Source organism: Rhea americana, unplaced genomic scaffold, assembly GCF_003343005.1.
Source record: "Rhea americana isolate MKP2758 unplaced genomic scaffold, rheAme1 scaffold_79, whole genome shotgun sequence".
NCBI classification, from domain to species: Eukaryota; Metazoa; Chordata; class Aves; order Rheiformes; family Rheidae; genus Rhea; species Rhea americana.
The window spans coordinates 1,260,012-1,284,308 of NW_028186967.1; the positions used below are offsets into that span (position 1 = coordinate 1,260,012).

At 38.2% G+C, this 24,297-nt stretch overlaps 1 protein-coding gene across 4 annotated transcripts in view; it reads right to left on the reverse strand.

Annotated features, from left to right (window-relative positions):
- KIAA1549 (KIAA1549 ortholog) overlaps nt 1–24,297 on the reverse strand; it is a 161,245-nt gene that overhangs the window by 44,927 nt on the left and 92,021 nt on the right. For all 4 annotated transcript variants that reach the window (XR_014897969.1, XM_085322640.1, XM_085322639.1 and 1 more), the window contains exons 7-10: nt 19,078–19,137; nt 16,256–16,401; nt 6,315–6,492; nt 3,913–4,097 (exon numbers count right to left, since the gene is read on the reverse strand). Coding sequence is in view for 3 of the 4 variants with exons in the window: in XM_085322640.1 (XP_085178766.1) it covers nt 3,913–4,097; nt 6,315–6,492; nt 16,256–16,401; nt 19,078–19,137 (569 nt within the window). In the remaining variant the exon portion in view is untranslated. The remainder of the gene's footprint in view (nt 1–3,912; nt 4,098–6,314; nt 6,493–16,255; nt 16,402–19,077; nt 19,138–24,297) is intronic.

The following is a 24,297-nucleotide window of genomic DNA, read 5'->3' on the forward strand; positions in this document are numbered from 1 at the left end:
TTTTGGATGTCCATAGGGAGAGAAATAATATTTCCAACTCCATTTGCATTACAGATGATATGTAGAATGTTTTTTTCCTCTCCAGGGATGAGGAAAAGAGTTGACAGTATTTCACAATAAATGGTGGTACTGCAGTATAGAGCAGAATGAGAGCCTGGGCACAAAAGATGTTTATCCATTTTCTCACGGAAAGAAGAAAAATGACCCACAKCAAAAATCCAATTGCCCACAAATGCCCAGCTTTTTTGCAATAAACAAAGTCCAAGATGCAACGATGTTGTGGTGAATATAGGAAATGGCAAAAGAGAAATCTGTAATCTACAAATGACACTTACGCGTCTTTTTGTTTCCAAACGCAAAGACATATTTATCCAGTGCAAGAACTTAGATTGYATTAAGGTGATTTTCCTGTAGAATGCTGCAGCTTACATAGCAAGTCATGAATACTTGATGTGCCCTTTAAATATGTTGGTTCCATCTCTTGAAAAGTTATCTTTGCACAGACCAATGAATCTTGCATAGAAATTCACTGCTCTGACCTGCTTCCTTCACTGCTAGTTTAAAAAAATTCCAAAATAATCCTACCTGTTTTTCCATCTAATCTCTGGAATCAAGCATGTACTCTAAGATTTTTCAGACATAGCTGATCYTGCTTAGAGGAAGAGGGACAGACTAGCTAATCTACCAGAGTYTCTTCTGGCTCCATTTTTAAATATTATTTTCAAACCTAATTTTCACTGTAAGTAGAAATGGAGAACCACTCATTTTCTCAGTATTTTGCTAACATCACTCTCCACAAAATTCTTCTTTCTTATATACAGCTATATTTATAGTCACTTCAGTAGAAGTTTTTTTGAGAATATCTGAAGTCTAGACCATCCCTTAAGATTTTGCATCTTGCATTTTCATTCTCTGCATCAGCAACCTTAGCTTGGTTTGGGTTCAGGCTGTCTATATATCCTTTGCAGAAGATAACATTATGTGACATTGTTTTTAGGAAGGACCCTGATGCCATCCTGCCTGCAAGACATCAATTTTGTGATGCAACTGGAAGGCCAGATAGAGAGAACAGGAACTGGTAGGGTAGAGTGGCACAACACATCTGCTCTGCAGAACAGGGCTTCTCTGAATATGCTCCACCACACCCAGGTCACTGCCTCAGAAGGAAYGTTATCTTCGCTATTATCGGTGTTATCTTTGAGAGTGATCTGGCCTTAAGGGTAGATAGTGGGAACAAGCAGTGAATCTGGACTTGCAACAGTCTCAAGGCTGCTCTGGCACATCAATCCAGATGTAACCTCAAGTTCTTATACGGGTTTCTTAGAGTAGGCACTGAGCGCTTTTTAACACAGTTATGCCTGCTGAAATATGCTACAATCTCCAGTGTCAAGTGAAGAATACCTACGTAGCCTATGCACCAAGCTTTGGCTAGGGGCCAAAGCAAGATAGATGTGCTAGCAGGATCCTGTGCTTGGAATGGCTGAATAGTTGGATAACCAGACATAGGTTATGCTGAGATGTTCACCTCACTGCAGTGTAACTGGCAGCCATACACTCAGGGGCTAGTTCGAAAGGCATTTAGGCTCTTATTATYGACAGACAATAACACTTTTCTCTGCTTCATTAAAAGATATGTTGTGAGGATATGAAACTTATGAGTTAGTTTAAATGACAGTGACAAAAACATAGAAGTAATACTTATCCAGGAGGTGGGAAAAAAAAAGAGGAAACTTTTGTGGAAACAAAGGTTTATCTATACATGATTAAAATTAAATCTCAGAAAATTATGTTGYCTGAGAACATAGCAAAACTCACCCTCAAGCCACTCCCAACTTTGCCTCAGATGACATAAATTGCTTTCTTCTACTACTATAAATTCTATCAGCTTTTTATGCCCACTGATCTACTAAGGTAAAATAGGTGATTAAACACATTGAAGAGCAGACTGGTAATACCTCTAGAGATCCACCAGTGCAATATGATATCCTATTTCACCTGAGTAAGGAAAGTAACCCAGTTTCCAATCTGCCAAACCAATGAGATTAAYATTAAAAACCTCAGCACATTTTCAAGTGCAAAATATTGCAGACTTATTACATGGTTAACAAGAATTATGTTTTGATTTCAAAAAACAAAACAGATTTTCAACCCAAATATCCTTCTATTTACAGATGCAGTGCAGGCCTCCACTTTCCTTTGGTACTGAAGTCAAAGATTAGGAAGAGGAAAAGGAAATAATTGCAGGGGGRAGAGCAGTTTTTTAAATGGAGTTTGTTTACAGCCCCAAATCCCCAGCCACATGATTTCACTCTTTTGATCTTTTCTTTGCATTTACAGCAATAAAACAGAATAAAAAACACATAAAAAAAGAGGCAGAACCAGGACAACTGTATCTCCTCATTTTAATACTGTTTTGACCATCTGAGGGTCTCCAGTACTTGCTAAATATGCCCTATTCTGACTCGGAAAACCAATTGACTGTTTGAAGAGAAGAAACTAAGAAAGCCCAAAGACAACCTGCTACCAAGAAAGTCAGATTTTGAGTGTAGTCAGTAGATTTTCCTCAAACAATGTAAAATTATGGAAGATGGTTCTAGCACTACAGTCAACAACTACTTTCTTACGAAAAGACTGAGACAACTGACAGGTACTGCAGATTTAGGTCATGAAAGAGTATACCAAGAATAGGGATCCCCTTCCACYTTTTTTATGATCCTTCCCAAATTACTTTAAACTATAATAGGGAACTTCTTCAATCAAAGTCTGCATTAAATGTTACTACAGCACAGGTGAAACAACCTCCGGGGGTGAAGTTCATCAAAGGGTATTACTTGTTGCTGACCTTGTTTCTGATACTCATTCTGCAGTGGCAAGACAAGTAGAAGTTGCTATTGATTTGTTCTGACTGCTTTAGAAGTGCAACTGCTTTCTGCTTCTCTCATCTTTCACATCATTAATTATCTTGAGAGAGAAAGCATGGTGTACAGACAAGACTTGTTACAGAAGAAACTGTATGATTGAACATGAGGTGACAGTACTATGAACATGACTATAGTACCACCAGATTAGCACAGGCAGGCAATTTTGCCCTTATTAATGCCTGTAACAAGGGGAAGTGAAAGTATATTCAGAATAAGTGTTTCTGACACAGACCTGTCCTCCTCAGCTGTAAAAAGGAAAAGTACGATATGTAACCCGTTAGTCATTTTTCCACGCTTTTTAATGAATACACTCATTTTGAAAATCCCAGATTAAATACTTCGTAATTTACAGCTTGGGGCAGGAAAAAATAGATTACTGACTTTCTCACCATCCTAACCTAGTCCTCCATCCCTTCAAGCAAAATGCCTATCTATGCAATCTCATTTAATTTCAGCACCTGAAGTTCTAGTCCTRTAACAGGCTCTCATAACAGCAACTTGAGCACTGTGGCAGCATCCTACTAAGCTCTGAGGAAGGCTGAGCAGCAAGGATGGACTCTACTATAGTGCCAATGTGGGGTATAATGGATGGTGCAGTTGAGTTGCTAAGTTAGTTCAGTGGAAGCTCTCCAAAGGAAAAAAATCAGCCTTCTGTAGAAAACAGGGTCAGTGATTCAGCAGTGAATACATTTCTTCTTATTCAGTCCTAGTCAAAAGCTTGAAACAAAGTGATGAAGAAAAGTTCTTTTCAGCTTCAGTGCCCACATTTTCAGAAAGTTTTATCTATTTAATGCAGTATCATATACCTAGCAGAACAGATAACATGCTATGTGATTCTTGGCTTGAGCTATCATTTAACTATTTTTATACCACCAGACTCTGAAACAGTGTTTCCACATTCTTTTTAGGGATGGTAGGTGTCCCCTAGGCTCTCACACTCACTTATGCTCAAAATACTCAAACTCCTCATCAAAGTAGCTTCCTATTTTACCTTCTGTCGCTGCTGAATGTTGCTCATTGTGTCTGGCTGAAACTCCAGTTTGTCTGTTCGGCAAAGTTTCCAGTACAAAATAATAACAATCAGGAGCACCACAGCAACTGGGACTGCCACACCAACAATAATCCACAGGTTGCTATTCTGTGACTCYGAAGAGGACCCCTTCAGCTTTTCCACAGCTGTAAAATTAGAAGAAAGAACACTATTTTGAGTGGTTATATATTTTTAACTGAGGACGCTTCAAGGATACGTATTTTTATGTTCTTGCAAATGTTATTCAAGGGATTTATCAGAAACCAGCCGCACAATACAGGAAGTGTCATACACTTTTAAGTTAACGTATGTCATGTTCAGGAAGCATGGGGCAGGTAATYAATTGTTCTTGCCTGCCTTCTGAAGACTTGTGCTTAAGTTACTAAGGAAAATGTATTTCTGTCACATCATTCTATAATCCTAAACTTAGTGAAACAGGTCTGGGGAAATGATCTACCACTAMCAAAGCTGAGAAGAACTTCTCAACATTACTGCCTGTATCCTGCTCTCTCTTCTCTGTATAGTAATACACTATACGTTTTGTTACTTCTCTGCATCAATAATCACAGTGAATTTTAAATCACTACGACCCTCCTCCCCAATGTGCATAGTTACACATTTTYTATTACTTACTTTCCTTTCTCTATTTCATTGTCACTCTCTGAGCTCCTTTATCCCCAACAGAAGACAAAACTAATTATACTGGAAARTGCAATGGAACCAGTCACACATGTTAAACATGAAGCAGAAGAACTGACAGAACTTTTATTTGCTCTATTTTGCCTAGTGGTTGCAGGTGGGACTAAAAGCCACAGCAGTAATACATTTCCAGGCAAATTAATGTGTTTTCTTAAAAGAATGTTTTTGAATTAAAAACAGTATTTCTGTACAATCGTATTTTTATATATCATTAAATAACAGCCATTCTAATCATGGATCTAGAGATTAAATAGAAATATTACAATTCTTCTATCCTATATACATGACAGTTCATCCATGMCTTTTTATTTTACAATATAAAAATTTCTTCTTTTCATCTAGTTTCTCCTCTAATAAGAAGAAACATTAAAAACATGATTTCTATGCCTCCTTAAAGAAYTTTTTAACTGAAGTCTTGGAGACACCAAGTTTCAACATACAGAATAGCAATAAATGCTCCATAAGATTTGGTCAATCTTTATCATTTTTGTAAAGRGTATTTATTCTTGTAACATTTTGTATTTTTGTCAAGCCAACATTATATTCCACGAACAGAAATCAAGCAGATTTGTTACTGACCTACCTTTAAACTACTATTTTAAYGACAGATAAAATTGAGAAACATAGAAATACCCAGACGGTTCAATTATCATTATTTTCTTTCTCTTCTTCCCGCAGACAACTGTAAAAATCATGCACATGCCAAAATACCCCATGGTACAATGTAACTCATGTCTCAAATATTGCACAGAAAATAGAAAAGCTAATTAAGCATTTAAATCTATGCAGTATTTTATTGTTCACATACATCTGTGTTTTGGGGGGAGGTTGGGTATTCTTTGTTTGTTTGTTTTTTAAATATTTTCAAGTTTCCTTCCTAACTACAATACAATGTTTTGAATATGTCTGCTGTCTGGCACCTTACCGCAAATTATTTATGTATCAAAGCCTCCTGAATATCGTCACTGTTCTGCGGACCTGCCATATTAATTCTGATGTATAGCTAACAATACTACCTTATTAAAAGTTCACGTTACTTCTATACTACTAGTAGACAAATAAATAAAAATAAGATCCATCATATTCAATGAAGGAAAGAAAGAGTTTTTTTCTAGCTTGTAAACTCCAAAATGCYCCAGCTAAAATTAGCCCACATCTTTCACTCTCAGAAACAGTAATTCCGACAAGCAACAAATAAGGACTAGTGCTAAGTTTCATTACCATAGCTCGGAAATGCCCGTTCCACTGATGCCTTCCCATTCCCTAATAGTGTGGCTTCTGTTTGCTCCTGGACAAGAWGAGCTGTACAGAAAGACTAGACTAGAAGAATGAGATGAAAAGGGCACAAAYGGCCCCTAAAACTCAGTACCTAAGTTAGCAAATTGATCTTCTCATGCAAGCAGTATGGTGGGAACAGAGAGGCTGCCCTCTCAAGAACCTTGTTGCATTTCCAAGCTCAGCAGTGTCTTCAGGAAAGACAGCAATACCACACYGCTCAGTAGTACATAACTGCTGAAGTTTATTTCTTCAGGACTGTCAAAAGAGGAGCATCCCAAGATAAAACACTATAAAGGTGGATACTGTGAAGTGATATAATATCCATAGCTAATGTCACCCTTCCTGCTTCTCTCTGATGGCATCACCGTGGAATTAATAARGCTTACGCTGTGCAATGGTGCCTTCAATGCGGTATCCAAGGATGATTGCAGCTCGCTGGATATCAACTCTGTTCATCAGATCTGAACACTTCAGGGCACTGAGTCTCTCTCCATCTTGATCCTCCACAAAATAGATTAGCTCCACAGGGTTATCAGCACCATTTAATCGTGACACATTCACGATCTGAAAAGAAATCAGAACATTTTTACATTTTAAATTGTATTTAATTGGAGTTCCCACATATCCGGCCCTCACTCTTACCCACTCCARTTCACAGGGCCTGAATCTTAAGGACAAATCTTTAAAAAAAGAGATTTGGAACAGCTTTGCCATGATGGCATCAGTATCTCTCTCTGTTGCCACTGTGTGCAACTCCAGGTGCATAAACATTAAATAATAGTGGAGCAGTAAAATTGCTGTAAAAAAATCCCTCTATCTAGCACATCCAAGAACATGATATTATGCTAACTACGTAACTGCTACGAACTGCTGGAGTTTGGAAACTGTCACTATCCAGAGAAGTCTGATGAGGTGACACACCACGTGTAGTACTCCAAAACAATTTAAGTGGCAAAAGGTACATATACACAGCAYCGTTCTCTCACCTAAAAACTTTAGTCAACATTGGATAAGCGTTTACAGAGTTAATATTCAGAAATAATAATTTGCTCCCAAACTAGAAGTCAAGCTACAGTCATCTGATTATTAAAGAGAAGGTTCTGAGTGGAACTCTTCCAGGGCAAGGCGACAGTAGAGGAATGTTAAGTCAGTACCTAATTACGTAAGCAATATTCAAGTACTTCAGGGCACTTAAAAATTTACAGATTTACAGGCTGTTTTGTAACTGAAAGGAAAGCTTCCAGGGAAGTGATTTGCATAATACATTTTTATGGCAAACCTAAGGTTTCTAGCTTTTCTGCATTTGTTTCACGATGATATACAGATCAATAGGTGTGGAAAATAGCCCCACAACAATTAAAAATGATTGCTAACTGACTTCTACAATAGTGCTTGTGAAATCAGATGTTCATAAATACCCAAAGTTTCTACAATATAAATGGGTTCCCTGTTTTGGTGTTCTACAGGTTGGTTGTGATTTTTTCTGTGTCTGGAGCTTAAATTGTGGTTTGCTTTGCATGCTATTTTTTCAGTTGTGCATGTGGGAAATATGGGATAGGGAGGGAGAAGGGAGAAGGCCTGAAATTCTTAAGTTTTCCAGTTTGAAGTAAGAGAACTGCTTTCCACCATCCCATCCTAAGCCTCTAATCCCTTACTACTACCTGTGCTTAGTAGAAGTTACGGGAGAAATTAATTTGATTGCACTTGTCCTTCTCTAAACACCTATTTTGACTTCAGTTTCTTATTCATAACACATCCCTTTTTATTCCAGATTTTCTAAATGTTAAGCATGTACATAGGCAAAGATTCTATTAGCTTCAAATAGAACTGTTTACTCTTTCTCAGCTAAAGCACCTGCACAGTCAACTTCATCTTCCAAACAGCTCCCCCTGGCATCCACCCTTGAGGAAAGGAAGGAATTTATTCGACCCTGTGGGAAGCCACTTTTCCTACCAAGTTCTAAAGATGTTAATAATCAAAAGAATGTGTGCTATGAGGAAGCCCTGTAGATAGCGTCTAACCACTGAATATCTAAATTGCAGATGAGACTCACAAAGCAATTTTACATTCCTGTAAAATTAAATTTTGTACATTACAACTCTTTTGTTTAACCATTTACAGGTAACAGCAATTAGGCAAAGAAAATAGCAGGAGCTATTCTGTCATGTTAAACAGAGTTTAAAGAGATCTGTAAAGAATGCCCACAACAGGGCAACAGACTTGGTTTCTTTCAGAACTCTTCTTCAGCAAGGCTTTGTTTTTACGGGAGACACTGTCTCCCGAAACATCCTCATAGGTAAGCCCAGGAAATGTGGGTTAGATGAGTGGACAGTGAGGTGGATWGAGAACTGGCTGAATTGCAGAGCTAGAGGGTTGTGATCAGTGGCGTGGAGTCTAGCTGGAGGTCTGTAGCTAGCGGTGTCCCCCAGGGGTCGGTACTGAGGCCAGTCTTGTTCAACTTATTCATCAATGACCTGGATGAGGGGACAGAGTGCCTCCTCAGCGAGTTTGCTGATGATACCAAACTGGGAGGAGTGGCTGATACACCGGAGGGCTGTGCTGCCAGTCAGAGACCTGGACAGGCTGGAGAGTTGGGTGGAAGGGAACCCCATGAAGTTCAACAAAGGCAAGTACAGGGTCCTACACCTCAGGAGAAATAACCGCATGCACCAGTACAGGCTGGGGGGCCAACCTACTGGAAAGCAGCTCTGCCCAGAAGGACCTAGGGATCCTGGTGGACAAGAAGCTGACCATGAGCCAACAATGTGCCCCTGGGGCCGAGTATGCCACCAGTACCCTGGGGTGTGTTAGGAAGGGGTGTGCCAGCAGGTCAAGGGAGGTGATCCTGCCCCTCTACTCAGCCCTGGTGAGTACTGTGTCCAGTTCTGGCCTCTCCAGTACAAGAGACAAGGAGCTCCTACATGGAGTTAAAGGCCTACATAGATGATTAGAGGACTGGAGCATCTCTCCTATGAGGAAAGGCTGTGAGAGCTGGACCTGTTTAGTCTGAAGACAAGAAGATTGAAAGGGGATCTTATCAGTGTATACAAATACCTTAAGGGAGGGTGTCAAGAGGTGGGGGCTGGACTCTTTTCACTGAAGCAATAGGACAAGAGGCAACAGGCACAAACTGAAACACAGGAAGTTCCATCTGAATATAAGGAAGAACTTCCTTCCTGTGAGGGTGACAGAGCACTGAAACAGGTTGCCCAGAGAGATTGTGGAGTCTCCTTCTCTGGAGATATTCAAAACTCACCTGGAAACGATCCTGTCTAACATGCTCTAGGTGACCCTGCTTGAGCAGGTGCGTTGGACTAGGTGATACCCAGAGGTCCCTTCCAACCTCAATCACTCTTTGATTCTGTGATTCTGTGATTTATTATGAAGTGTGAATTTAATGAATAAATTAGAATCTCAAATAGCTACTCATAGGCATAAAGTAAAGGAAACACATAAAGGCTTGCATGACTGAGGCTTACAAAAGCAAAGCTTTGCATTTTTCCTCTTCTAGTTTCTAAGCAAACAATCATGTTTAAGGGAAGCAGTGTAATGTTCTAGTTCAACAAGGATGATCTTCTGGTCTTTGGGGACATCAAGTTAAGCGTCCTAAGCCAGGACAGGGAATGGCAAAAAGTATCTCCCAGGTACGGCAACATTAAGGTATACAGTATAAAAAGAGAAAAAACAACCATCATGAAAGCCTTCTAGGCTTGATCATCTGAAGGCTAAAGCAAAGAATAATATTCACTGTTAGTCATATTTGGTTTAAATAACAGAACACTCATAAAGAGTAAAAAAGTGAGCATATTTCTGGACCATAGCAAGATCTGACAACAGGACTGGTTAACCAATGCCTCTTTTCTCATCCTGACTGCTATTCACTCTTCTGCCACTTTGTGGGCAACCAGTCCCTGACTGAGAGCAACAAAAGGGTATCAGTAAATTAAAGTGTCTTAACTTATATGCTCAGGAGCTGTGAAGGCTGGTTTCCTACAAAAACCCAGATGTACTTAACAAATGTCCAAAATTTTTTTCTTATTCAGCTGGGCTGCCTTCATCACAACCTGACCTTAATGCACATAACAACAGTAGGGTGCATTAAGTGGTATCTGCTTTCAGCATGGACGAATGCTTCTAGCCAGCACACAACTTGCATGGAGAGCAGTGGAGTTTAAAGGCCTTATACGGTTAAAAGTCAATAGGTTCTATTTTCAATTTTAGCCTTTCTGGAATACACGCAAAGCTACAGAATCAGAGACRTTTTGAAGATTCTTAAATTGAATTGGAATAGATTCTGTGGTGTTGCAGAATACCTGAGAAGTACTGCAATGATTATGTATTGTTATATACACAGGGTAGTGCTCAGAAATTGCTGCTGAATGGGTTAAAAAAGGAACTCCCTCACAGCTGCCTTTAGAAAAGGCAGAAGGGAAGGAGGAAAGATTCCAGCACAAGTTGCCACAACTGAAACAGTACAGTTTTAATAGATAATTAAAAACAACGGAGATTTAATAGATTTTGTGGCTATGTTGAGGAGTAGGGGAGGAGAAGAGCAGTCAGCAGGGATGTAGAAAAGAAGTAGTTGGAGGTATTTTGGCAGACTATTAGGAACATGGGAGTAAGCATGATGTAATTCAACAGAGGGTGGAGGTAGAGCCTGGTGCTGATGAACTGAGCTCACTGTTTTAAGATAACTTTTCTCTGAAATAATTTGTTCTGAATTCGCAGCTCTTCATGAGTGCTCACATCATACTGAGGGAAGCTGTAGCCTAAATTTTAAATCCAGAGGGAGATGGTTATGGATTTCTATCCTAGAACAGTCAATGGTTTAGTATTATATTCTTGAAGTGACTATGAGACAAATAGACATGCATGTAAACTCATGAACTGTGACAGTATCAGTACATTAGTAATTTTCATCTGTCATATTGTCACTAAAACGTATTTTTTAAACTAAACTCTGAGTTTGCTGCAACACAGAAAATGGCACACCGGGTCTGGATTATTTTTAAATCTGTTTTAAAAATCAAAGTACAGAAGCACTGCATTTTTTTTTACATAATTTCTGTATAGTAAGTTTTATACTATTTTGCTCCATTACATCCTCTGTGCAATTTCAGATTCCTCTTGTTCTCATATTCTACAGTGGTCTCCCTCAACTTGAGAGTGCTAGGAATGAAAGCATGGACATAAATGTAATTTTCCAGGCATTCAAAAATGCAGCCCATGCATAAGGAAGTGTTTTACATTTATATTTTGGCAGTGAGGGAACATAACAGGGAGGGAAGAAATGTCAAAATTTCAATACATTGAAGACCGATAATTAAAAAAAGACTAATTCACTCAACTTCTGTGTACATATACTGCATCATTTCTGTTGATATTAGATGTGCATTTAACTTCCATAGAGTAAACGCTTAACTGTGTTCAGGTGTCAGTAGATTTAATTTAGAAAGTGTTTTCAAGAGACTATCATAGGTCAGTGAACAGAGTTGCCTTGGTAACCAAGTCTAGTTCATAAATTATACCAGGGAAAATCCAGGTGGTGGATGAACTCAAAGAGTTCAGTCAGAGTGTCAGTCAGCCAAGTGAGATCTCCCAGTCAGCAACCCATTCAGAAGTAAGGAGTCCCTGTGTGAATCAATGTCAGGCACAGGGTTACTTAGAAACCAGCAAACAAACACACATAAAAACTCCAAAATGTATGCACCAGGATTATTTCCCTATGTTCATCCYATAGGAAAAAAAAATCAAAAAAGAGATTCCGCTTTAATAAAGGTAGAATTTTAGTGCCCATGTAATTAAATCAAACTGCACCATGGTCTGAATGGTTCAGCAGACAACGCAACATAAAACATACGTGAAATAACCATCACACAGAGCTTGCCTAGGTCTGAGAAAGTTCTTACATAAACCTGTCAAGACAGGAAATGCTGGTGCAGCTTACAGGCCTCCAGCTCTGTCCTTAAGTGCTCTGGCTGGGGCTGTGCAGTACAGTTGTTGTCTTATCCAGCACTTGCCCAGTTTAGCATAAGGGCCCCGATCCCGCAAGGCAGACCCTTGTCGTGTTGAGCTGGGGAGACTTGTAAATGAGCGGAAAGGATCAGAATACAGAGCACATCGCTAAGGAATTTCCCTTCGGTGGTTTGCTGCAGCCAACCACTTCTGCTTTGCCAGCTGAGAAACTGGTGTGCCAAACAGACAGAGGAACAGTGGGCACCCTGACAGCAGACGACTGGAAACCTAAAACGGCAAAATCCTACCGRAAGTCTGGGGACTCTGCAGAAGTCCACCCTCAGCACCTGCCTCCGCAAAGGGCCTCCCTAGGCTGAAGAGGTCCTCAGGCTCCTGCTGCCAGCACTGTTCCACCACCCCATCCAGCTCTGTGCCAGGCAGCAAACGGAGGGGCAGCGCTCCCCGTAGGGCAGCTCTCAGAGGGGCAAAACAGTTCTATAATGAAAAGGTCAAGCAGCACCAGTTTCCAAAAGCTATGCTTCAAAAGCTAAGAACTCCCAGCAAGACTTGACCTTTGCTCAGATTATGTGTGCTTGGGAGAGACATATATGCTATTAGTAGAAAAGCAAGAGAATAAACCTTTGCTTTAATGAAAAGCTTGATTCAGTCATATGTCCTTCTATAGCTATTATTTTCTCAAGCACATTATAAATACACTGCCAGCTGACATGCTCTTTTCCTTAAATCAGACCAGTAGCTTTTGTCACTTAGCATGACCACCTTCTTGTTTTCTAACAAATAATCTGAAATAAAGGAAACTTAATTATTTTTGTATTAGCTGCTGGTGTATTTTTAAACTATATTTAAGCCCTCTAATTCCTCAAAAAATTTAATGAGGATTAGGAGTACTGTGATAAACTACTGACATACCATGTGGCCCAGTCTGCACAGGATGCAGTACAAACTGCATTAAGTCCATGGCTTAAAATTGCAACAAGAGCAGATACTTATCAAAAATATATATTACATGCGCAACACTGATATGAACATTATACAAAAATCAATAGAACTACCTTATGTATTACAGCCAGCTGTGAGGCTTCACAATCTTTTTATAGGTGATAGTTATAGGCATTTTTAATCATGGAGTACCACCTGCTAATAGCATGGTTAGGAGAACAAGAGGAGGAAAAAGATGCCTTTTGGGTACCCCAAGTAATCTGAAGCTCTTATTTGAAGTATCTAGATTTAAAGAAGTAATTTTTAACATTCTTGGCTCATAACACATTCATTTAGAAATGAAATCTAAAATTCACAAGTTATCAGTTCTATTTTCTCAGAAAAGAAAAGGAAAAAAGAAAGAAAAAAAAAGTAGAGAAAACTAGGAAAGGACAAGAAACTAAACTAACATGCCTACAGTAACATTCACAAATAACTGCTTCACCTTCTGACCCACAGTCTTGATTTTGCACAGAGGTTAGCAATGTCACAGTACACTATAAAGTTCAATACACTATAAATATATTTCACCTCAGACAAAACTCAGGGGCGTAACACAACTGAAACGAGTGTGTTTTGTCTTTTATGGTTTTATGTATGACCTGCTAATAAAAGTACCAAATTTGTTGGTGTTACTGGAAGCTTCTGTTCTCATCATCACTTCATTGTGGCTTGTTATTTTACTAATCATTGTCTYGGGTATAAGCAGCATGTAAAGGAAGCTTTGAATATAAAACATAGAAAGAACATAAATGGCTGCTCCTGAAGACACAAGAAGATCCATACACATAAYGTATTTCAACTAGAAGTTATAAATTTGGCTATGAAGAAGAGAATTAGCAGCAGTAAAACTAAAAGTTTTATTGCAAGTGACTATGGACTAGATCCTTGACTGACAGGGGAGCACTTTTGGAAAGAATACTTCTCCACTCAGGCARTCACTAACAGGGCCATCACTCCAGCTGCACGTGTCTTTGTACTATGCGTGAGGCTGACKTATCTATTACACTAGGACTGGAAGAGGTCAGCATAAGACCAGCTCTGCATAATTAACAGTTCTTACAGCACAGAAATACTGACATAGTCGAGACATTGCCTATGAAACCTGCTGTAAGCATAAAAGTCTTTCCCATGTTCAGACTCTAGGTTCTCACCTACAGTRCTGCAGTAATTACAGGCTAAGTTTATAGCCGTGCTGCACATACGTAACTTGCTGGCTCCAGCCAGTCCTATGTCTGAGCAACAGAAAAAGGTAGCAATAAGTTTGGTGGCTTTATGTTTGAGCCCTTAAAAACACAAAATAATAATCTAAGTGAAAAGACAGTTACTTTCTGAAAAAATAATTATTAAGATAGAACTATTCCTTAATTATCCATCGGCCTAATGCAATCCAAACCTAGCCAAACCTGTTCTGTTCTCTACAGAAACGTCATTTCAGCATRTATACTCTCTACAGCAGTTGCCACTGCAGTAGCTTCTTCCGGCAGAGTACACAGGTTAGAATATGCTTCTAGGAGCTGGAGGTGAGGGAGGGGAGAAACAGAAGACTTACTGAAATATCCAGTCATACTAATTAAATTTTAAGAAGTCACAGATACCTTTATCAATGCTGCAAAATACTGCCCAGAAGAGAATCTTTTCCCCACATCTTCTGAAAGCACTAGTAAWCGTCTCAAAAACAGATGACATAGATGTTTGCTTACTTTCTGGGTGTTAGGAAGTTGACCTCAGAGACAGAACAGAAGTAACCAATTCTCAAGGGTGCTTTAAGCATTAGATAATATGCATCATTAACGCTTAGTAAATGCTACCTAAGATACCATAGACCATAGCCTTTAAGCCTACAACACCTCTTCTTCAGCCACCTTCTTTATCAGAGCGCTAACCATTTCTAACAGTGTTAGCTGTGAGCGCCTGGAATTGCACAGAGCTAGGTGGGAAGGTTTGAGGTGCTGACCACCATAGCTCCGCCATCCGAAGAGGGAGTCCGCCGCCGTCCAAAGAGGGAAGTCTGTCGATTTCTTGCACTAATCAAGTGGTGTAAGTGAGTAGTACTGAGGCTTGGGACAAGAGCTGCACAGTGCACTTTACATCCCACAAGTAATACAAAGTCTGAAAGAAAAGTACTGCGTTCTTGCCCTCTGAAATACTATTCCTTAGCTAGAAAGGATTTGCTTGGAATTTTGTGCATGGAAACAATAAACTACCTGAGCTCTATTACCTAAAATAGTAAAATAGTAATCTGCACRTACACCTTTTATAGACTCCGATGTCTTTGATAGCAACATAAGGATTATGTGTTTATTTTATACAGAAAYGTAAGACTCAGGCATAAAGAAGAAAGTGCAATAAGAAGTGTTGGGAACATAAGATCTGAAGCAGACATCTATTTAGAGCAATTCAAAGCTGCAAGTAATAATAATAATAATAAAAAAAATCTATTACTGAGGCAGATGCTTCCGAGACAGGAAAATAAAAAAGAAAATCCCAACATCTGGAAATTAAAAGTGGTAACAAAAACTGCAGGATTAAATTAAATAAAGATAATAGATCTGAACTCCTAGAATAGCATATGCAAGATCAGCAAACTCATGATGAACTAGCTGCAAAAGGTAATTTTAAAGAAGATCATCCATTAAAAAGTATTTGGCCTTCAGTTTGTTGATCTAGCTAGAGGAACATATGTGAGAATCTAAAAATTAAATTTTCATGGACATTAAGTCAATAAATCCACCTATGACAAAACTATACAGAAGCATTGGTATCCAGATAGCATAAAATAGAAACTGCCACATGTGCAAAATTTGACATAATCAATCACTGTTATTCGAAAACCATTCCTGTGACTAGGAGTACTGTGACAAATAGGCAGTTACAAGGTAGAATATACTATTCTACTGYTGCAAACAACACTTGATTCTATTTCATATTTCTACGCTGTCACCAAAACACCACAGATCATCCGTAAACATTTCAAGAGCTGTGAAGAGGCTGTTCCAGCAGACTTTTGACTCAAAGTACCATTCTATCTCCTATTGCTAGGTACTTCAAGCAAGTCAGAAAGTTAGAACGTTTTTGAAGTAGGATATTGGCAAAAGCAGTTTTCAATATGCTTTAAAAAAAAAGTCACCAGTGTATCTGGTAACCACTTTAAATACTCAGGTGCTCCCACTTGTTAATATTAATTTAAAAAATAACAAAGTAACCAGAAGAATAATATTTTAGGTGCAGAACACAACCATAATAAACTAAACTAGCCAGATGTAATACAAACTTTCATGTTATCTTTCCTCCACTCAAAACCTAGATATTATTAACTTATTTAATAATTTATTCTCCTTTATTTCTTCCTCTGACTTTGAGCTCTTAATACCTGCACAATGTTGCTGCCTGCAAAACTGGCTCGTCTCCATATCCGCCCTCTGGCCAAAGCCTCGTTTAACAGGTGAGCCAGTTTCCGCTCCATCTCAGCCTGAAACACTTCCTCCTGAATTCGCTGGTCGACGACACCCAAGAGAACTACATTGCAGAGAAAGTAACCCAAGAACACAAATGAATTAGTAAGAGTTGTCAGTGTCTTTTCTGCAACTTCAATTATAAGCTTTGAGTCACCCTGTGACATCTTATGGACAATTCAGAGCAGCAATATTCATATGGGAATACTGCCAAGGTCAGACAAAGTTTACACACTGGAATATAAGGCTTTGGATGGAAAAAGGTGAAAAGAAATGTAAATTAAATAAAAAGGAGGCGGGGAAGGAAGGCATTTCTGGAATCTCATCTAGTCCAGACAGACCCAGAACATTGAAGAGACAATTCCAATCATAAAAAAAATGAATATACRAATATTTAATTAATTACTCATGAACAACTAAAAGAGAAAATTCAGGCTAAATCATCTGTTGTAACTACTTTCAGTTATCATTTTATGTTCAGAAGTCAGAGTTAGAAATGGGCAGGGCAAGGGCTCAGAAAAAACGGGACGAGAGCAGCAGCAGTGGGGGAAACCAAATGGAGCCATGCAGTTAGGGTRTATCTTGCCTAGATAAGGTAAAGATTAACAGTATGCCAACCATAGCACAAAAAAATCGGTTAGTTGCCCTGCCCCACCCTAGGCACTACTGTCTAGGGCAGCTAATGGTGAGTGGAAACCCTGAGGAACATCACATAGGAAACATCAAAAAAATACGGACTTTTACTAACAGGATGGCAGCCAGTAAAATAAATAGAGGGGCAGTCATTCAAACAATCTAATTAAACAACCTCAAAGGACAGTAAGCCAACTCACCACTGACGGCAGTAAAGTAATTCAGCTTTTATTCCTTGAGCTCTCCACTAAAATGTTTTTATTTTAAAAAGCCTCTTCATTAAATGTTTTCAAGTTTGCTTAATTTTTTTAAAGCATGGTGCTTAGTAAGTAGTCATTTAATTAGACATAATTTTAATTATTTTAATTTAAATCAAAAAATGATTTAAAACACTTTTCAAATGAAAAGAATTCRCTTGGTATATCAGAAAAAAAGGAAACATTTCCATAATTTCACACTGAAATCAAGAGCCTCTCTCTACTACTTTCAATCACAGACTAAGTATCACAGAACTAAATATCAAAATAAATAGACAGTGACCTAGGGCTATTATACACAACAAATTGAAGACCATTCTTGCCTGCATATTGAACTTCAATACCAGGGGATTATACTTAATAGCACAGACTGTATTCTGCAAGTAAAAGGCATAGCTACAGAGAATACTAGATGTCCCACTCTTTTGTGACTGTTATGATACTTCAGAATATGCATCGAGCTACACCTTGGTAATTTGACATTAAAAACCTCATCTTAATCCTATCGTTAATTCTATCATTTGCCTATGTCATGTCACTTGCCTAGAAACAGCAACCAAATAATGAAAAAAAGGTTTTAACACAGAGTGATTTTGCCCTTACAATACAAGGTACAGGTTTAAAAGACTGACTAGTTTTCAAGGCTGCCTGCAAGAATTGAGGTTACAAAATATTCCGTTGCAGCAAAGAAAGATCAAGCTGCTGCAACTGATTTTTAAAAAACTCATGGTCCTCAGGTTTAGAAAATACAAAAGGACATGACTTCTGAGCTGGAAGAACCTTTTTCAATGCAGGATCTAAGAGAACTTCCAGCAAGAATGGATAAAGCAAATCTAAGTTTGAAAAGGGGAGAGAAGAGTTTGGGTCTCAATGCAACTGACCAAAAAAGCCAACATAAAACTCAAAAGGGGGAAGATGCTGAAGGTGAGATACACATGTAATTCTGTTCCACTTTTTGAACAACATCTGAATTGTTTATTTTTCTCTAAAAAAAAATATGTGGACTTCAGAAGATAAGCAGCCACTTCATTTCCTGCTTAAAAAGTAAATTGGTCCACTGGTGGGAGGAGACAGGGATATCTGGAAAAAAAATAGTCTGTGTGTATTACCAATGAATTCAGGGTGGGAAAGTTGGAGGAAGACAAAAGTGTACCTTGGAGGGCATCTGCACCTTAACAGTAAGGCTGTTAAGCATAGCCTGGTCACTATTTAGACTTTCTGAGTTTGAGAAGTGGGTAGGTGTTACTGCTTGAAGGCAAAAACAACAGCCTTTGCACATGTATACATGATAGCTCTACAGATCTGTGAATTACAGAGTAAAATATCCAGCAGACTTAGGTGGGAGTGATCTGCCACAAATGAATCAGAAGAGATCAATGCAATGTGATGAAACAGTCTCCCTTACTGCAAATGCATCTATTTTCAGTCAGTGGTATTCCTGCTACGTTTCAGTACAAAGTGCAATATATAAAGAAAATTTTAATTTTCACTTAAAATGAAAAATTCTTAAAAAAAAAAAAAAAAAAAAAAAAGGTGTGATACTGACAGTATATGGAATAGACTCCTTAGGCCTAAGCGTATATGTTGTCTCACTAAGAATGAACTGTTTTACAGACAAAAAGCCATTGTGTGTCCATTATCAAGGAATTGCAATAGTTCATTCCAGACCCAGGAATTATATTTCCCAGGTGTTCTAGGTCATTAGGTCTTCAGTTTTAGAATTTATACAATTCAGGCACATTATTACCTTGTAAACATGCAGCACCCCTAAGACATCAGTATTCATCTAGGCTATTTCTCCCACTACCAAAATAACTGCACTCTTATTTACTCACATGGACTGTACGTACCTGTTCTCACCCAGGAAGATTTCATCAGCTGAGACACATTAAGCTTAGGATAATGAAAGGCTGGGGGAAAAATAGAATGGAGGAAAAACATCTGTAAGAACAGTATTTTCAACAACACACACACGCACACACACAAAAAGAAGCCACTTCATAATTTATACTGTCAGTAAGCATCTTATTTACATAGATGTCTTACAGCTCCTGAGGCTGTGCAGACCCAACAGTAAGGCAAGTGCTCTGAACATACACTCCGCAGCTCATCTCTGAACACAAAGAAGCTGACTGAAGCAATTAGATTTATTACTTAACAGATTTCAAGCTACAATACTGAGGCCATAGCTCCTAGAAACTTAAAAGTAAAGCTCTCTGCCCAAATTCTGATTTTTACTGAGCTAATTGCAGGATGAGACTTCCGCTCAAAGGGTGACAGGGCAATTCAGGAGTGCCTGAGAATTGGAGCACAACCTTCTCTGAAGCAGAAACTGCATGAAAATAYGAAGTGTAAAGTAGAAAACCAAATAGACCTGATTTGTGTTCTAGGCCGGTATGGGGGAAGTATTATTTCAAAAATATCACCTTGCTAAATTATTTTATAAAAATGACAAAATGAATGTGTACAAGAGCATTGCTGTGGACAAATCTTCTGGTGTATGTTTGACCTGTGGCCATAAGTTTTCTTTGTTTCACAATTCTTCCGAAAAGCCGCACTCCAGAGTGAAATCCTTGCCCCAGAGAAGTGAATAAAGTCAATTTCTACTGACTTCAGTAGGAATAAAATTTTTCCCAAGGTTTCCACTGGAGTGCAGTAAAGACGTGTTGGGAAACAAGTGAAGATGGGGGCTGGGCCAACAGTTTACTCCAGGGATGTCTCAAGCTTCAGTAYAACGGAAGTATAGCAAAAAGAAAAAAGGAAGGGTCATAACTTTCTCAAAATATTTGATAATCCAGCTGCAGTTTGCTAAACATTTTACAAAGGTTAATTTTTAATTCATTTTATGAATAGAAAGAATGAGGCACATAATAAAAATGACTTGGTCCATGCCAGATCAGTATTTAGAATGAAGACACCATGTTTTCAGTTCTAGGACTAGTATATATGGCACTATTACTTGTTTCAGAGAAATAGAAATTTATTAGCTTTCTAATTTAATTATGATATGATCTGTAGTAGCTCAACCTTCATTTTCTAAAATCCAATCTCTGGCCCCTTAAAAACCTTTGAGGTTTTTGTTAATGCAAGAGTAAAAGAATCACCAGTTTCATGACATGTTTTATTTTTATAAGTTTATAAATTATCCTATAAAAAATAAAATGCAACATTTTCTAAAGTCTYATTCCACCATTATTTCAATAATATCACCACTGGTTTTAATAGTATCACTTGGAAGACACGTTGTGACTTAATCTTCAGAAGAGTATCAGAATATGGGCCTTTATTCTGAATAGGAGACATCAGTACTCTGTACTCTGACCAGGATGCATGAAATTTCTAAGACTCAGATACAAAAAAACCCCCACTCCACAGTTCACTTATTTTAACACGTTTATTTTTGGCAAGCTGCTGCATGGTTCTTCYGAGTATAGCTTAAAAGCTGGAGTGCATTTGCTCTGCTCATACGATTCTTTACTTCAATTTAGAAATACARCCTGAACAACAAAAGCATAAACTAAACTGCATTTATAGTTTCCAAAGCTTGGGAAGAGCAAGATAAGAAAATCAAAAACTTTCCAGTGGCAATAAAACTTTGAACTGCTAACAGTTGTGTGTTTTTTTTTTCTTCATTTAAATCAAAATAATGCTTTGYTTTGACACTTAATGTGTTCTTCATGTTTTTTTCTAATTAGTACTTGAAAATGATTTAATTCATGCAAATTGCTAGATGACTAGTCACTTAAACTTTACATGGAATTAATGAAACTTAAAAATAACAAGTAGAAAATCAAGTAGAAAATCTTAAAACTGAAAAGGAGGAAGTGCTCTGATCACTGGCAGCTAAGTCTGGGTTCTAAAATCTGACAAAGGACTCATGAAATGAAGGATACTTCTGATATTTAGAAAATGGTAACTAGTCAGAAAACCTCAATTCTTTCACCATAGGTCACTCAGTGTCATACCAATGCTCATGTGGTTGGAGTCTGAGCTCAGCTGAAGCCTCAGCACTACAGGAACAACATATTTGCCAAATTCCTAATGCCCCCTAAGATCTAAAGTTTAAAAACAGCATGGACTGATTGTTATTCTGAGGGAAGATTGGATAGACAAAATGCAAATGTAAGTAAGATTGTGGCTAGTCTACTAATGACTAAAGCTGCATTAATAAAGTATACACTATCATCATTAGAAGATCCTAATATGCACTCCTGAAGTGCCATACCATGTAACGGCATTGATTCAATACTGAGTGAAATGGCAAAGGGCCACCTAGTGATCCGAAAGCTCTCTTTCAATAGCAGCCTGAAGCACACTATTCTGGCAACAAGCCCTTTGGCAGAAGCTCTAACAGGGACATCTCTGGCCTCTTACATGAAGACATATGGGACGATGCATGACAGAACTGGTACCATACTGATCATTCTTATTTACGATACAGGGAGGAACTGTAATAGAAAAGATGGAGTATATGCACATTTTTGAATGAGAGAATATCACTTGAAAAGTAAGATTCCATGAAATATTGGCTCATCGTTAACACTAAAACAATTTATCTGTTGAGAGTCTGATTCAAAACCCACTCAGATAAAAATTGCTAATAATTTCTAGTCTTTGCACCACACTGTATGACTTTATATTAACCTATTGACCTTGCAACATCTTCATGGTTTCTGAAATGCTACTCATCAAGGTGCGACTTACAACACTGAAAAAATAGCAAGTCCCAAGGCAACTCTCTCTAATTTAAGTCATAACAAAAAACAACAACAAAAAAAAAAGATTTATTGCAGGTAAGGTCACAAAGGCCAATATCCCTCACCAAGTCCATGGCTAGCCTTCAGCTGTCTTCAGAGACATCTTCCAGCCATAAAGAGGTACTAAATATATTCTTTCCTATTATTTTTAATGAACTAGTGCCCAGTGCTTAGACTGGGGGTTCTTTTTGCTGACATGTGGTTCCTGACCATCTAACCGAATGAGTTAACAATCTAAAATGTGAGATGAAAGGTGAACAGGGTAAAACTAGTGGGCAGGAAGATGTAAAATGAACCTTTTAGTATAGGTATGTTGCCCAGGTYACTTAGAAATCTCTCAAGAAAACAAACAAAGAAATAAACATCCTCCCTCACACAGCATATAAACCCATGGAAGTTTTCATGCTTAGAACAGCCCTATTCCTGCACAGAATAGTCCACTCTGCCAAACTGACAATTTTTACTATTACCTTTGTTCTAAATGAGTGGGAAAAAATCTGACAAAAAAAATCCTAATTCTTAACAACATACTGCACAGGGACAACCTACCCCTTTAAAGGTATAAATAGTACATACAAATGATGTGAAAAAAAATCTAATGAAAGGTCTGTGTGAAAAGCAATGCGAAGTGAACAAAAACTAGGGAGCAAATACTCCCCAGCATATGAGCAAGGCTCATATTTTCAGGATATCAAAGGCAAGGCTTCACTTCACTTGGTCTAACGATGCTAAGCTACAGTGGTATTACACGAGTAGCTTTTCCTTAATACGAATCAGTGTGAAATCCCTGACAGCTCAGCTCACATACTAATCAGTTCTTTTTCTTCAGATGCAGACCATAATAAAACTTATGAAAGCCTTCCAAAAATCAGGTCACCACCAAGAGCATTAAGYGCTGCTGTGCCTGATAACTAAGGAGCAAAAGGCACAGAACAATATGGGAAAACATTTTAAATAATGGCATGTTAAGATATCTTCCAGAATTCCTGAAAATTTTCATGTCAAAAGAGTTGTATACAATTTGCACAGGTCAAAGCAGCTAGCTGTCAAAGAAAGATCTTCACAATAGCTCTCCTACTATATGACTGCTCTGTAGACCATGGGAGTGTGAGAAGGCAGGTAGTTCAGGGCCTGGGGAGYCAGAAGTATTTAGACATCTCACTGCCAAAGTACTTTGAGGATCTGGCTCTTGGTCAGCCTCAACAGACTGCTGAGTAAGATGCCTCTGAAAGGATCTGCCCAATGCTACTGAGCCTTTGGGCATAACTGCTGGCTCTGAATGCCAAAGATCTAAAATCTCTTGGATTAAAATTGTATCACAGCAACAGCGCAAAAAACTGCAAAAACAGATAAAAATAACAGTGAAGTTGCCCTGTTTTATAAAAATGTATGAACTACACTCATGCTTGCTGACAGACAGACCCATGGCTCTTAGCAAGCTGAGAAACTGTATTCTCACTTTGCTGACCTATCAAATGGCATCATGTCTGGTGTTCCAAAACAGTGAATATAAACACCTTGAAGCACCACGGAGACTACAACAGAAAAGTTTAAATCAAAATGAGTTGTCCTGCATTTAGGTAAATCCACAGCGAATGGTTTGCACAAATAATATGAAAGTCAAATACTGATAAGATACTCCTTGAGTTAGGGTACCATATTCACCAAATCCTCAGCTTTTATACATCTTGGACTTTAGAATGATCTTATTTTTCCTAAAAAAATTAATTCATTTTAGTGTACTTATTTGTCTCAATAAATTTGAATTTCATTTATTACATTTTAATTTACAAAACATATTTCATTTTATTTCATTTATATTAATTCATAATTATATGTATTGCAAATTTAGTCTAGACAAATTTGGAGGCTCTTCAAAATTTCACCATTAAGCAAACTAAAAGGTACCAAAACCACCAAACTCTGACAAAGATCTTTGAGGCAAATGCTATGCCTTGTTGGCAGTATTCATTCAATGCACCATGTCAGTAGTTAGGCCAGGTCACTCAACGGAAGGGTGCATTTATAGATTGGTTGGCTGTCATCATCCTTCCTACTGGAAATGTACATTAGAAGCTTACAGGATAAATTAACCCAAAACAATAGTATTCATCAAAAACTCCAGAAATAAGTCTGAGACAAAACATTTATCATAAAGGATTTAATCACCATTGATGAGTAAGTCTGCTTTCCTATGTCAAGGGTCTGTTTGAGGATTTGAGGTTCAGAGGGGTTTGGGAGATTTGCTGGTAGATTGGAGGGGAGGGAGACTAATATAATGTTTGACCATAAACACAGTCTAGATGCCTAGGC